Source organism: Rhineura floridana, chromosome 1, assembly GCF_030035675.1.
Source record: "Rhineura floridana isolate rRhiFlo1 chromosome 1, rRhiFlo1.hap2, whole genome shotgun sequence".
Taxonomy (NCBI): Eukaryota; Metazoa; Chordata; class Lepidosauria; order Squamata; family Rhineuridae; genus Rhineura; species Rhineura floridana.
Window position 1 is genome coordinate 289084410 of NC_084480.1, and position 13937 is coordinate 289098346.

The window sequence follows — 13937 nt, forward strand, 5'->3', positions numbered from 1 at the left end:
TGCTTGGTAAACACAACATTAAACTGTTTTGAAGTTGATTCTTGTCTCTAGCATATTGCTTCAAACCAGCATCACAAATGTCTGTGGTGTGGTTAAACAAATGACATGCCTGTGAATTAGGGCTGTCATCTGATCACATTTTACCCATGTGAGTTCGAGTCAATCATTGAATTGATTGAAGGTGCATAAACTGGCACAGGAAGAAAAAATTAGTTTTAAAGAAACAACTGAACTTTTCTTACATGTACTTATGTTTTGGTAGGCCATCTTATAGAAGAAGAAAAAACCTCTTCTGGAAGGGAATACTTTTTATGACAGAGCTTGCTACCTACAGTTCTTATCAGTAGTTACAGTAAAAATTAATATTTTAAAACAGATGAATGATGATGCCATTTTAGTTGGTCTAAATGTTTTTATTTGTTTGACTAACTACCTCTGCCTGCTTGCTCATCCTTTCTCTCTAGGTGGTGCAACCATAGAAAGTTGGCCATGGAAAGAGTAGCCATCTCACTTGCTCACCTGCATGCTCCCTCTGGATAGTGCACTAATAAGGAATGAGCCCAGTCCCCTCCACTATTCCACCCGCTAAGAGAGGATGAGCATGAACAGGCAATATCTGTTTCCTCCTTTTAGGATCCAAGGATAAATCAAATAATGGTTACTGTTGCCTGTAATCACTCATTTGTCTCCTTCCTCTGGAAGGCTCTACCTGTTTGCATGTTCTCTTTTGTTGTGTGGTAGAGCAGGAGGAGATGGTTCCAGCAAAGCAGTAGCTGTTTATTGGAGAAGCAACCAGCACTTCTGCTTATTGGGCAGTGTGGTAGCAAAGATTAGGCCCAGTCCCAAATGTTGTGCTACTTGGGGGGGGGGAGAGTGCTAATGAATGAATTAATGAACGGACAAGGTGGTTGGATCCTTCCATGACCAGCCATCTGTACTGCACTGCTCAGAGAGAAGGGTAAGCAAGCTGGCTGAGGCAACTACTCATAGTTTCTTCCTAAGTAGTACCATGGGCCTAATCCCCCTTGCCATAGTGCCCAAACTGAGCAAGAGAGGAGGTGGGAGCAGCAAGCAAGATCTGAGTGCAACAGTGCTCTTCCCACTTGTGTTTCCCAGGATCTGTTTTTAGAGGCATATTCCCTCCAACAGTGGAGGTAGAACATAGCCTTCCACCACTGATAAGTCTTATCCACTCTGAATTTATCTAATCCTCTTTTAAAGACATCCAAGTTGGTGGCCATCACTGCTGCTCATGGAAGCAAATTCTATAGCTTTAACAATGCTCTATGTGAAAAAATACTTCCTTTTGTCTGTCATGAATCTTCCAACATTCAGTTTCATAGGATGTCCCCAACTTCTAGTATTATGAGAGAGGGAGGAAAACTTGTCTCTCCACTTTCTCCACACCATGCATAGCTTTATATACGTCTATCATCTCATCTCTTTAAACTAAAAAGTCCCAAATGTTGTAACCTTGCCTCATAGGGGAGTTGCTCCATCCCTTGATAATTTTGGTTGCCTATTTCTGTACCTTTTCCAGCTCTACAAACTCCTTTCTGATGTGAGGTGCCCAGAGCTATACACAGTACTCAAAGTGTACTTCTGCTGTAGATTTGTATAATGGTATTATACTGGCAATTTTATTTTCAGTCTCTTTCCTAATGATTGCCAGGATGGAATTTAAATGTTTCACAGCTGCTGCATGCTGGGTGAACATTTTCATTGAACTATCCACTATGACCCCAAGGTTTCATTCCTTGTTGGTCACTGCCAGTTCAGGCCACATGAATGTATATCAGAAATAAGGTTTTTTTGCCCCCATGTTTTTTACTTTATACTTGCTTACATTGAATTGCATTTACCACTTTATTACCCATTCACCCAGTTTGGAGAGATTCTTTTGGAGCTCCTCAGTGTTAACCACTCTGTGTTTTGAGATAACCACAGTTTGGTATTATTGGCAAACTTATCTACTTCACTGCTTGTCCCTGACTCCAGTTTATTTATGAACAAGTTAAAAAGCACAGATCCATTCTTGGGGAACTACATGATATCAGAAGTATAATGCTTGCTGGAACAGGGAAGGCATGGCATTAAATCTGGCTTTGTCCTAGGAATAGTATGGCTGAGATAAGATCTTGAAGGAAGTTGCTAGGAAGGTTTCCACCATGAATACAGAAGCTGTAGACAAAATTAGAAGAATCCCAGTAGGGAAAAATAGCTTGCAGTCTTCAACAACTTACAGTACCCCAGAAGTTTTAATACATAAGCGTTAATGTTGATTTTGAATGTATTAACATTAATGCTTTTGGAGAATTATATTTAAACTGCCAATCTAAGAATGGCTCTGGATAGTGGGGATGAAGGGAGCACAAGTAAGTTGCCCATTGCCATTTTCATCTTTCCCCCTTCCACTTCATCTGAAAGCAATGGTGGCTGGTCAGTTTGCACAAATGGGGCACTGCCTCACCAACCTCAGTCTACTCTCAGCCAGCCCTAACCTGTCTGCCTTCTTACTTACAAGTCAGGTGGTGGTTTCATCTGTCTTTGGTTCTGGCTCCAAAGTCCCAATGGGTTCCAGCCATTACTGGGCTCTGCATGTCATTGGCTCTGTCTATAGTTGTGCTCCCTGCCTTGTGCCCCACCAGTCCCAAGGATCTCCAGCTACCACGGCCTGGAGGGAAGACATGCACCTTTCTTCCATCTGTCCTGTAGAGTCCTTATTCTGGTTTCCACCAGAAACTTCTAGTTTTAGTAGTATATATTTGCTGAAGGTAATGCAGTGCTTTCTTATATCTGAAGATTTCTATGCACAATGCAAATGCTTTTTTTGTGACAGGAAAATGAAGAAGATACTTGTGCAATAAGAAATTGCATTGAAGCACTCCTTTCTCTCTTGCACTATAATGGTGGCAAGTCAGTACATGAAAGAATGGAAAACAAAACTTGATTCAGAGTTTTGAAGAAGAGGCTTTCTAAGGCTTCAGTTCTAATCATGTTTACTTGGGAGCATATCCTGTTGGAGTGGGTAGGATTTGTTTCTGAGTAAGTGTTCATAAAACTGTACTGCAAACTTGTTTCTTGAAATTACGAATAAAACATGCTCAGCTCCTGTTGGCTTCTAGTGTAAGAAGGTGAATGTGCTTTTACTTTCTATGCCTTTCAAAGCTTCCTAGTAGTATTCTATCTCATCTATTGCTTTTGGTTAAGGAGAGCAATTAATCCTGTGGAAATATTCCCTAATAGTTTAACACTATGAGCATACATCAGATCTAATGCACAAATATACTTACGCATACCTGGACTACCTCCAAATCTCCAGAAACTACTACCTTATTTTGGGGTAGACCTGATTTACTTCTAAACTGACAGGTACAGGAACACCCACCTTTGCTGTTAGAGGGGATGATGTTCCTTTGATCTCATCTGCCAGGGCTAGCACCAGGCATGAGTGGGCTCTCAGGCACCTCCCCCATGCAAGCAGTGTGGACTTAAATAGGCCTGGCCACCCTGTGTCCCACACTGTCACATCAGCATGTGTGTGGCAAAGTGGGGCCTATTTAAGACCTGATTCTGGTGCAGTTCGCAGTGATCTACCTTATGAGCCCCAGCCTATAGATTGGGCAGGGGCCCTTGGGCCTGTGCTCAACGTGGCCACTTGCTGGTGCCAGGCTTGTCATCTGCCATCCTTCTGTATCAAGTAACTATTCAGGCATTTAGTACCTGTGGATACCAAATACATGAAAAGATTCCCAAAGGCCTACCCCACAGATGCCAACAAACACACTGGTCATGGTTAGTGACAATTTGAAGAGGCTGTTTCCCTAATCAGGCAAGTCCCTCCACAAATCATTCAGGGTTTTTGTCCCCATGGAGAGAGCCATGCGCACTTGAATCTGCACTCTCATAGGGCCCCCATTCAGACTGCCACCAGTAGCATCTAGTGGGTAGTGCTAGTCTGTTTGTTCTTGATAATCCTTTAGTGCATTGGTTACTGAATAGTTGAAGATATCTATTATATTGTATGCATTGGGTCAGGGAGACCCTGTGTTCAAATAAATGCTAGATATGTCAGTTCAGGCATTGCCTTTTACATAAATGAAAGGGGTGGGCATTGTGTCTGTTCATGGTAGTCTTACTGTACCCTTAAGCCTGGAGTTACATCAATCTGGTAGATCTGTGCAGTCAAATTTTCAAAAAGCTTTTGATGAATTACCTCAGCAGAGACTCTTGAGGCAACTTGATAAAATGTCATGAGGTAGGAGAATGGATTCCACTGCAGATCAGTAACTGAAAGACAGGCAGCAAGAGTGTAAGAATAAACAGAATTAAATACTATAGATAGTGGGGTCCATCAAGAAGCTGTATTGCAGACTGCTACTGCTTAACTTATTAACAAATTCCGTGGTGTTGGGAATGAACAGTTAATGTTTAAAATCCAAAGTGGAGGACTTCAAAGTGATCATTTTAAAGTGTGTTTTAATAGCATTTTCATTATTATTTTGTATCCTGGATGTTGTTTGGTTTCTTATTATTTGTTTGTTTTGTTTTTTGATTTATTGTATTTATACATTGCTTGTTTTTATCTTTTTGTACACCGCCCAGAGAGCCTTCGGGCTTAGGGCGGTATATAAATTAAATAAATAAATAAATAAATAAATAAATAAATAAAAATAAATAAATCTCAGCTGGGTAATTGGACAACAGAATGGTAGATGGTAGTCAGATGGCTAGAGTAGAAGCTAGACTTTTGTGGTTGTTACTTATTCATAAAAGTGCCTAATATGTTCTAGGTGTGTGACAAAAATAAAGAAAACATGAAGCGCCTCCCTGCAGGCTCTCAGTCTACAAAACAAGACAGAAAATGAGAGGTGGAGTGATTGCACAAGCTGGGAGAGAATGGCCTGGTTTGCACATAATGCTGACCATGACTTAGTGCTATGTGTGAACCTAGCCTACCAGCTTAACTATGGTTTATTTCCTATTGTTTAAATGTTGCTCATTAATCAAGATTTGTAGTTGATTTATGAACCATAGCTTGGCATTATGTGCAAACTTACCTGTAGTTAAGGAGTCATTACCATCCCAAAGCTGCAGAGCTGCGAGTGAAGAGCAGCTCTTCCTGGTTTGTCTCCTTTTATTGGGGGAAGAGAGGGATATAATAAATGATAGTTAAAGCTGAGACAACTGCTTAAGTGTTAGTTTATTAACTATGGTTAATGAACGTTAACCATGGCTTAGCTTTATGTGTGAACTAGGCCAATGGAAAACAGTTAAAGAATATAAGGTTGTCTCCAACTAAATTTTACTCAGAGTAGACCCATTGAAATGAATGAACTTAAGTTAGCCATGTCTATTAAATGGGTATACTCTGAGTAGACCAAACATTGGATATAACCCACAATAATTAACCCATAAGTACGATGAAACAAGTTTAAAAGTACATCCTATTAAAGATGAGCTTTTAATTATTTCTTAAGTTAGACAGAGAGGAGGTCTGTGGAATATGTAAGAGTTCCACACAGAGATTCACAGAGAGAAAGAGTGTGTACTCATGGAGGCAAGAGATGGCACAAGAACTAGAGATTTAATAAGATTAGTGTTTGACAAGCAAAGAGTCTGAAGAAGACAAGAGTGAAAGCAGTGAAGATAAAGATGGTGCAAGGTCATGAAGACGCTTAATACATTTGAACATAAATCTGAAAAAATAAAAGAAGCAGTGAATGAAAACATATGTAGAGAAAACAAACCAAGAGTTGTGTGGCATCTTAAAGACCAGGAAATATATAGAGGGAACATGATTAAAGATGAAGAAAGGGAACATTAAACAAGCAGAAGAGTTAGGAACTAGAATTATAGATTTAATGAACTATAAAGACAACTCTGATCTATAAAGACAACTCTCTCCATCACCTAGTGATACTGGGAAAATCCTAACTTGATATTCCTCAGAAACTAGTGGTATTTCTATAGTGCTTCTTTGCTTCAGATACTTTGACTCAGTTGTCCTTGCAGTATCCCTATAAGTAGTTCTATATACTCCCCAGATGTGTAGCTTAGACTGAGAAAAAGGAGCTTGTGCATAGACATATAGTCAGTCCGTAGTTGTGATTAATCTTGAACTGGGACTTCCTGGTTAACAACTCTCTTCTAGTGTCTATACACTTCCTTTAAAGTTAGCAGTTTTTTGCTATTGATGATTTTTAACAAACAAGGAAAACTTCACTGAGCCAGAAGAGTTTACTGGTGGCTCTCCAAATAAGGAAATACACCAAAACAGTTGTGCAGGAGGATAGATGCTATCAGATGTTGCATGCAATGAACTCCTGTAGTGATTGACTTACTTGGCCATTGTGCATTAGGTTAGGCTTAGAACTGAGAGCAGGACATCACCGACATGTTACCCTGCTCCAGAAAGAATTGCACTGACTGGTTTTGGTATATAAAGGCCTATACAGCTTGGAACCAGGATACCCAAAAGAACGTTTCAGCCCTTATGTACCCATTTGATCACTGAGCTCTGCAGGTGAGAGCCTCCTGCAGACACTATCTCATCAGGACACACAACATAGGAGTTGGGCCTTTAGGGTTGTGCCACCTACTGTTTTGAATTCTCTCCCCTTAAATATTAGACAGGTGCTGTCTCTGATGTTTTTTCGGGTACCTACTGAAAACTTTCCTCTTTCAACAAGCCTTTTAAGCAGATATGTTTATCCCAGTCTGCATCGTGATTGTTGTTAAAGTGTTTTTTAAAGATGTTTTTAGTGTGTTATCACTGTTTCTTGCCCTGGGCTCCCTTTGGGAGGAAGAGCGGGATACAAATTTAATAATTTTTATTTTTTATTTTATTATATATTTATGCACTCTACAGTCTGGGCTAACTTGTATATTGCTGTCATAGTTCAATGTCATCAGCATACTGATGATACTACTTCACCCTGAATCATTTCAGCCCACCTTTATTTGTTGTGACTAATAGCTTAGTTTCCTGCTTTGCATTATACATCTATTCTGGTAGATGCATGTAAATTAGTCAGATGTTAAAGCATGGATAAGAAACCTCAGTCCCCGGGGCCAAGTGTGGCCCTCCAGGCCTCTCTTGCCTGGCCTTCCCTATGCCTTCATTCGCCCTGCTTTGCACCTTCCTTTGAGTGTTTTTGTCTGACTGGAATATTTCCTTGAACTTTGATAATGCTTCCTGCTCGCCTGGATGAAAAATAGAGAGGCGTGTGAAGGAACTAGCTTATTATACAAAGGTAAAATTCACATCCATTGTTTCGCCCACTTTTGCCTGTGTCTCCCGAAAGGTTGCCCAGAAGCAAATGCAGCCCTCCGATTGTATTAAAGGTGGATAAGCTGCCAATGCAGGCAGATTGTACATGCATCTCATTTGGAGAAAAAAAGGACTCCTCCTTGCTCCTGCTAATTTTTGGCATTGCATTTCTAGGATACATCCCAGTGCTTCTCAAGAAAAAAAAATCAGGCTTTTGTATTGTGTGTGTGTGTGTTGGCAGGTGGGAGGGGGCTCCCATGACAGTCCAATTGCCGTTGGATAAATTGTGTGAAAAATGTGTTATGCTGAAGTTCCTGCTTAGAAGTAAATGTTATCAGTGAAACCAGTGGTAATAGATGGTGTCTCATTTTTCACACCCAAGTAGTTATCTTCAATTACTCATAAACATGTACTTAGCAGTTCTCTCTGATCAAATAAATTTATAATTGAATAGTATTTTTAATCTGTCTTGCTAACAGAGAGAACACATTTTCACTTAAATGCTAGTATTGATTTGCTGTCCCTTTGGATTGATAGAATAACTGCAAATGTATCTTTATGCATAGAATGAATATTGGTGTCTGCTTTATATAATTGAATCTTAATTGTGGAGATGGATATTTACTAGTTCAAGGTATGGAAAGTGGCTGATTAGCAGCCTTGTGTGAGCTGCGTCCCTCACTCTTACCCCTATCAGACAGACTGGGAGCTAAGATCTCCTCCTCAGGCCCTATCTGAACTATACATTTAAAGCATCATCATACCACTTTAAACAGTCATGGCTTCCCCCAAATAATCTTGGGAACTGTAGTTTGTGAAGGGTGCTGAGAGGAGATGCCTGTTCCCCTCACAGAGCTACAGTTCCCAGCTTTCTGGGAAGAGGGATTGTTAAACCACTCTGAAAATTGTGTCTTATCTTACTTGTCTCATTCAAACAAGGGAAATGGTGCAGTCCTAACCAGGTCTACTCAGAAGTAAGTCCTGTTGAATTCACTAAGGCTTACTCCCAATTCCGTGGGAGTAAAACTGGAGGCTATGTTAACTTAGTGCAGTGATATGTTGAATGCCTCATGCCCTTCAGTTGAGCCAGTGCAGTCTGCAGTGCAGTGCAGATCAGTGTGGTTTAAAACATTTAGACCTGAGCATAGCTGTATGCTCTCCCATCTTCCCCAGAATGAAGTTGGTTTCTCTCCATCCCAAGATGGATTATCAAGGAATTGTGGGGAAAAATAAAACTATACTTTTCTATTAATGTATGTACAATATATATTGCCAGTGGTGCTCTTCAGATATTATGTTTCTCCTGGAATTGTACATGGGAAGAAATTGGGAGTAGCCCTTAAGCTACACATTCTCATCCTGTCCTCTGTTGCTTGAAGAGTAATAATTTGAACATTGGATCTCCCCAGACTCTGAGGAACTAAGCCTTTTTTAAAATCTTAAAAGCGATGAACTCTTAATTTCCTGTGGAGGAATGATCTCATTTGTTGTTCACTTCTCCCTGGTCCCCTCGCTAACAATTCAACTGGATAATGTATTTTCCTCTGCTTTTGTTTTAATGGTGGTTGGAAAATGTGGACTTCTGTTTATGGAAAGTTTCCAGTTGGCCCATTTAATGTATATGAACGGTAAAGGGAAAATATGCCTATTTATATATCTTCCAGATGGCCATTGAGTATAACAACCAACATGAAATTAAGCACATAACCTGGTACTTTGGAAAGAGTAATCTGCCACTTTTAACAGCTAGCAGAAGGAAATGATTAAATGCAAAATGAGCACTAGGATTCTGGATATTAAATGTGTAACATGGTTACAAGAAAATTAGCTTTAAAATATAATGTATCTACTGGGGTTCACAGTAGAAACCTGGAATTTAATTACCCAATGGCAGCAGCTGCCAGCGCCTTATCCAACAGTTACTGACTGGTATGGGGTATATATGCATATATACTCATTCTCTCCCCACCCCAGATTCATTTAATAGATGAAGTCAATCCATGCATACATTTCTAAATCAAAGAATACTACCTGTGCCTATAGCACGAGACTCTCGAAAGCTTATTTCTTTTGGTTCTAAGTTTGTTGGTCGAATTTTGGTTCATAGAAAAGTTCATAGGCTTCTAGAAACTGTTGAAGTGATTATTGTCTCAGTGAATTAAATAGCATTATAGATTTTTTTTAACTTTCTCAGCAAAAAAATGCTTTAATGCTTGGATTCTAGGAAACAGAACTCCGTTCCGTGTGCCTTCTCACAAAACCAAGGGTTTTTCTCTAATTCTTACTATTTTAAACTTGCACTGTTATGCATTTTGTTTTGATGTAAATGTTTCCACTTTGTAGTGCAGTTTGGTACCTCTCTGGAGCCAACTGTTGCCTGATGTTTTTAAATGTTTTACATTGACAGTGATAAATTGATATATGGGAGTTGCATGAAGGTAAGTGGGGAAAAATAACATTTTTTCCTCCTGTCCAAATGCATTGCTCTGTAGTAACATATGTGATGAATTTGGTGTACACTCGATATTTTATATACTTTAAGCATATACCTTTTCCTTGCTCACCAATAATAAGAGTGTAGCATTGCCTTGAAATCTATTCTTCCCTGTGCAGGGCAACATCAACTTTAAGAGAAATGGGAAAATGTGCAAGAAGGCTGTTTGAAGAAGCCAAGGAGAGGGTAATGGGCCCCCTCCCCAATTAAAACACTTGCTCCACACCTGAAATTTCATAGATGGCCAATTTTTCATAATTCAAGTTCTGTAAGAAGTTGGTGTCAGTTTTATAAGAAAATAATTGTAGGCTTCATTGATTAAAGTTAGCTTTGCTCTGATGTGATTTATTTATAGACTTGCTAATAAAAATCTTTTGTTTCTCTCCCAAAGGACTTCCTTCCTCTTCTGAATGTTCAGTGCTCACCAGATATCCATGTATTTCTGTGCAAAGCATTTGTGCCTGCCTGCATGGGACAATCACGTGTGATTCACCCATGCCGAAGTCTCTGTGAAAGAGTGTACTCTGACTGTAAACAACTGATAGACACTTTTGAAATTAAGTGGAATGAGGAGCTTGAATGCAACCGGTACAGTGTTTAATTTACTTTATGTCCACTGGATTTTACTCTGGCGTAAGACAAAGTTCCAGTCCATACATCCCTCCCACCCCCTGCAGAAGTTTTCTTTGTTAGAGCAGCAGGTATTCACCTCCTCCACACAGAGGATCTTGTGGAAACAGATGCTCTATCCTGGCACCCAATTGTGTGTTGATTCCTTTCCCCGGATGTATGCAGTTCTTAGGCTTACCTTTTTTTTGTGAGGGGGAACATTTGTGAATTAGATTGTTTATGTGGTAAGAATGAAGCAGAGCTTGGAAAAGTTATTTTTTAAAACTACAACTCCCATCATCCCCAGCCAGCATGGCCACTGGATTGGGTTGATGGGAGTTGTAGTTCAAAAAAAGTAACTTTTCCAAGCTCTGGAAGGAAGGGTGTGTTTGCTCCTTCAAGAGGAGCACTGCGAGGTTTATACATGTACTGGAGCAGAGTATGTTTCATACTTCTGATGAATTGGATAAATATTTTCTCGTGTGTGTATAGAAATAAACAGAGACATGAAATCAGATCTGCTATTCAGCTTTTCCAATTTCCTCTGTTCATGTTCATAGGGTGCTTTGGATCCTTGCTCATCCATATAGGGAACAAAGATCATTACAGGACTAGCGTGTGAAGTGGTTGGTTAACAGCAGTTGAGGTAGCTTCAAAAGATGGCTGTGGCGAGAAAGACCCTAAAGATCCCTAATTAGAAAACAATGACCTTCACCTCACCCCCCCCCCAAAGTTGGATCTCTTTGGTAAGAGAACCTTACATTGCCTTTTCCTCCACCATGGCCAGAAAGCACATAATATGGTCAGTAAATGTTTTGGTTTTAGCAGGCATTCAGTCTAGAGCTGCAACAGAGACTAAAACAATACAGAGCAATTACGATTCTGATGTACCGGTAGGAGTGATACTCCTCTTATATTTACTGATTCGCATAGAGATGGGATATACTCCTCTAACACCTATACTTAGCTGAACTATGTGTTGTTCTGTTGTCAAACTATTCCTCTGTATCTTCTTAGTGTTTGTTTGGTATTTGAGAATCTATAAAAATTATATGTAATAGCAAACCTTTGGGGAGTTAGCAAAATTGTCCAGGTTGTGTTGATGTGAGACGAATGTGAAATGGCCTCATTTTCTGATTCATCTGTAGTGAAAGCATTGATTGAGAATGCGTCTTCCTAATCAGAGCTCATTACATCCCTGTTTGGTTATGTTATGCTATCCCCAAAGGCTAAATACATTTTTTATTTGTTGTAAATCCCTTTGATTTACAATAGCAGTATACAAATATGTTTATAAAAAAACTCTTGCTTCCATGCATAGGCATCATGACTAGGTGGTAAGAAAAATCCAATTAGTAAAGTTAAGTAGTAAAGTTAAATTTTGAGAAATGTAATGACAGGTGAATAAATCTCTCTCCAGTTACAGCCACTACTCCATATTGGATGAACACTTTGATAGCTAAAGGAGGGAAGAGGACTTTGTATTCTCCACTCAAGGACATCCTTCCTACTTTTGAAACTAAAATCTAGTTGTCTTTTAAAACCATCACAAATGTTCTGTTGTGCGAGAGGGTGATCAGTTGCATTCTAGCTGGGGAGGACTCCTAGTATGAACAAGACCTAAATTAACTGATAAAGAAAAACTAAGCACAACTAGACACTTATTACTTAAAAAAACCCTCCATGGATGTGACATCTGTGTAGCAGACGCAAGTATACAAAATGCATACATCATCTGTACTAATCAAATGAAGCTTGAATTTGGCAAACATAGGTGATTGATCCTGGCTAGTGTTGGAAGTGTTTCATTCTCCAAGTGTCTCTCCAAGTCTGAGGCAGCAGCTGAATTCCTATACCTGACCTGCGAGAACTTGGCTTGCTCTATGCTTGGAATGCTGACATTAAGATGATAATATCAGAAGAATGGTGTAGAACTGGACTGAAAAATCTACCTAGTTCAGCATTCTGTTTTCAGCAGTGGCTAGCCAGCTATTTCAATGAACCTGCAAGAAGAATATAAAGGCAATAGTCCTTTCCCCGCTGTCTTTCCCCACACCTCCATAACTGGTATTCAGAGGCACATGGTTCCATTTCACTGTTATGGCTGAAAGTGGTTGACAAGAGACCTGCAGTAAAAGGTTGCTGTGTGTGTGCTCCTGTTTAGAGTTACAGCCAGCCATGCCCTTCCCTGTCCTGTTGGTTTTCCAGTTCTCCTTGCCCGCCCAAGGACACTTGGCGTTCTGTGGCCACTGAGCATATTCAGTCCTCAATGGGTTGTTTTATGGGGATTTTCCCGTGCTTGGGGTTTTGTGCCTTTGCCAGCTTTGGGATGCTGCTCCCAAGCCTGCAGATACTTCATTCTTTGACTGGGATTGGCCCCACTGTAGAGACAAAGTGAGGCGACTGCCTCAGGGGGCAGATGCTGGGAGGGGCAACAGTGACCCCCTGGCTGTTCCCCAACAATCCCCAGGCTATTCTCTTCTGCTGGCTGTTCTTGGCCCCCTAAATGAGCCTGCTGCCTCGGGTGTTTCTGGAGGTCATTACCTTATCACTGATGTTAAATTTCAGCTCCTAGTCTGATTACTTCTGTATGTGGAATTTTCTTTTCCTCAGTCATTTGATAGACTGAGATGATGATTTTGTTGCTAGTGTGCTGCTTGGGCTCCTGTGGCTGTTATGGGGCTTGTTTTTTCTGTTTTATGGTATTATGTATTTATGTTTATGTCTTTAATATGTTGTAAGTGGCTTGGAGGCTTTGGGTAACAAGCAACTAACAAGCCTGATGATTATGGAATTTGTCCTTCGCTTCGGGTAGTAAAATGTCTTGGGCCCCTGTTTTTGTAAGGTGTTTTGGCTACATAAGGATCAACACTTGGAAAATTGAGTTCACTCTTAGTATATATGATTATTATCTTCTGTTACCTTTATGAAGTAGGCATTCATGTCCCATTCTATGTACAAATGTCCCATTTTCATATTTCTCTTATGATATCTTCTGGGAGTGACATGCTAGTGTCAAAAGTCAGCTTGATATTTTGGAAGTACGCAACACTTTGAAATGTCCACTTTAAGGGAAAGTTACACAATGGTCTTCCAAGTGATGCCTGCCTTAACTATCTTTTTGGTGCTAGGTTAACATCTTGATGAACTTGACTGTTAATTTTTGATCAGTGTTTGTTTGGCTGCTGTTGTGGTGGTAAGTTACCTTGAGACTGTTTTGTAGAAAGTGTCTGGGAAATCTTATAAATAATATGATGTAGGAATTTTGTTTTGTTTTCCCGGTAGTTCAGTAGCTTTGGCTACATGCGTTCTCTCCCATTCATCAGGAAGTACTATAATGATTTAGATATCCTATGAATTGGTGAAGGGGATTGCAGGCTGGATGAAGGCTAACATGTTGAAGATTAGTCCCTGCAAAAGAGTGGTGATGCTGATGACCTGCAGCTCTATTTTTCATCTCCATCAGATTTAGAATCAGCTGTTCACTTCAAACTATGACTGGAGGGACACTGCAGTTGCTTTTTAGATGGTGCCATACTCTCTTCTGTAAAGGACAATATG

The 13937-nt window shown here is 40.0% G+C and overlaps 1 protein-coding gene across 2 annotated transcripts in view; it reads left to right on the forward strand.

Annotated features, from left to right (window-relative positions):
* The window catches only part of FZD6 (frizzled class receptor 6), a 31487-nt gene that overhangs the window by 3137 nt on the left and 14413 nt on the right, over nucleotides 1–13937 (forward strand). For both annotated transcript variants that reach the window (XM_061604758.1, XM_061604749.1), the window contains exon 3: nucleotides 10159–10355. In XM_061604758.1, coding sequence (XP_061460742.1) covers nucleotides 10159–10355 — 197 coding nt within the window. The remainder of the gene's footprint in view (nucleotides 1–10158; nucleotides 10356–13937) is intronic.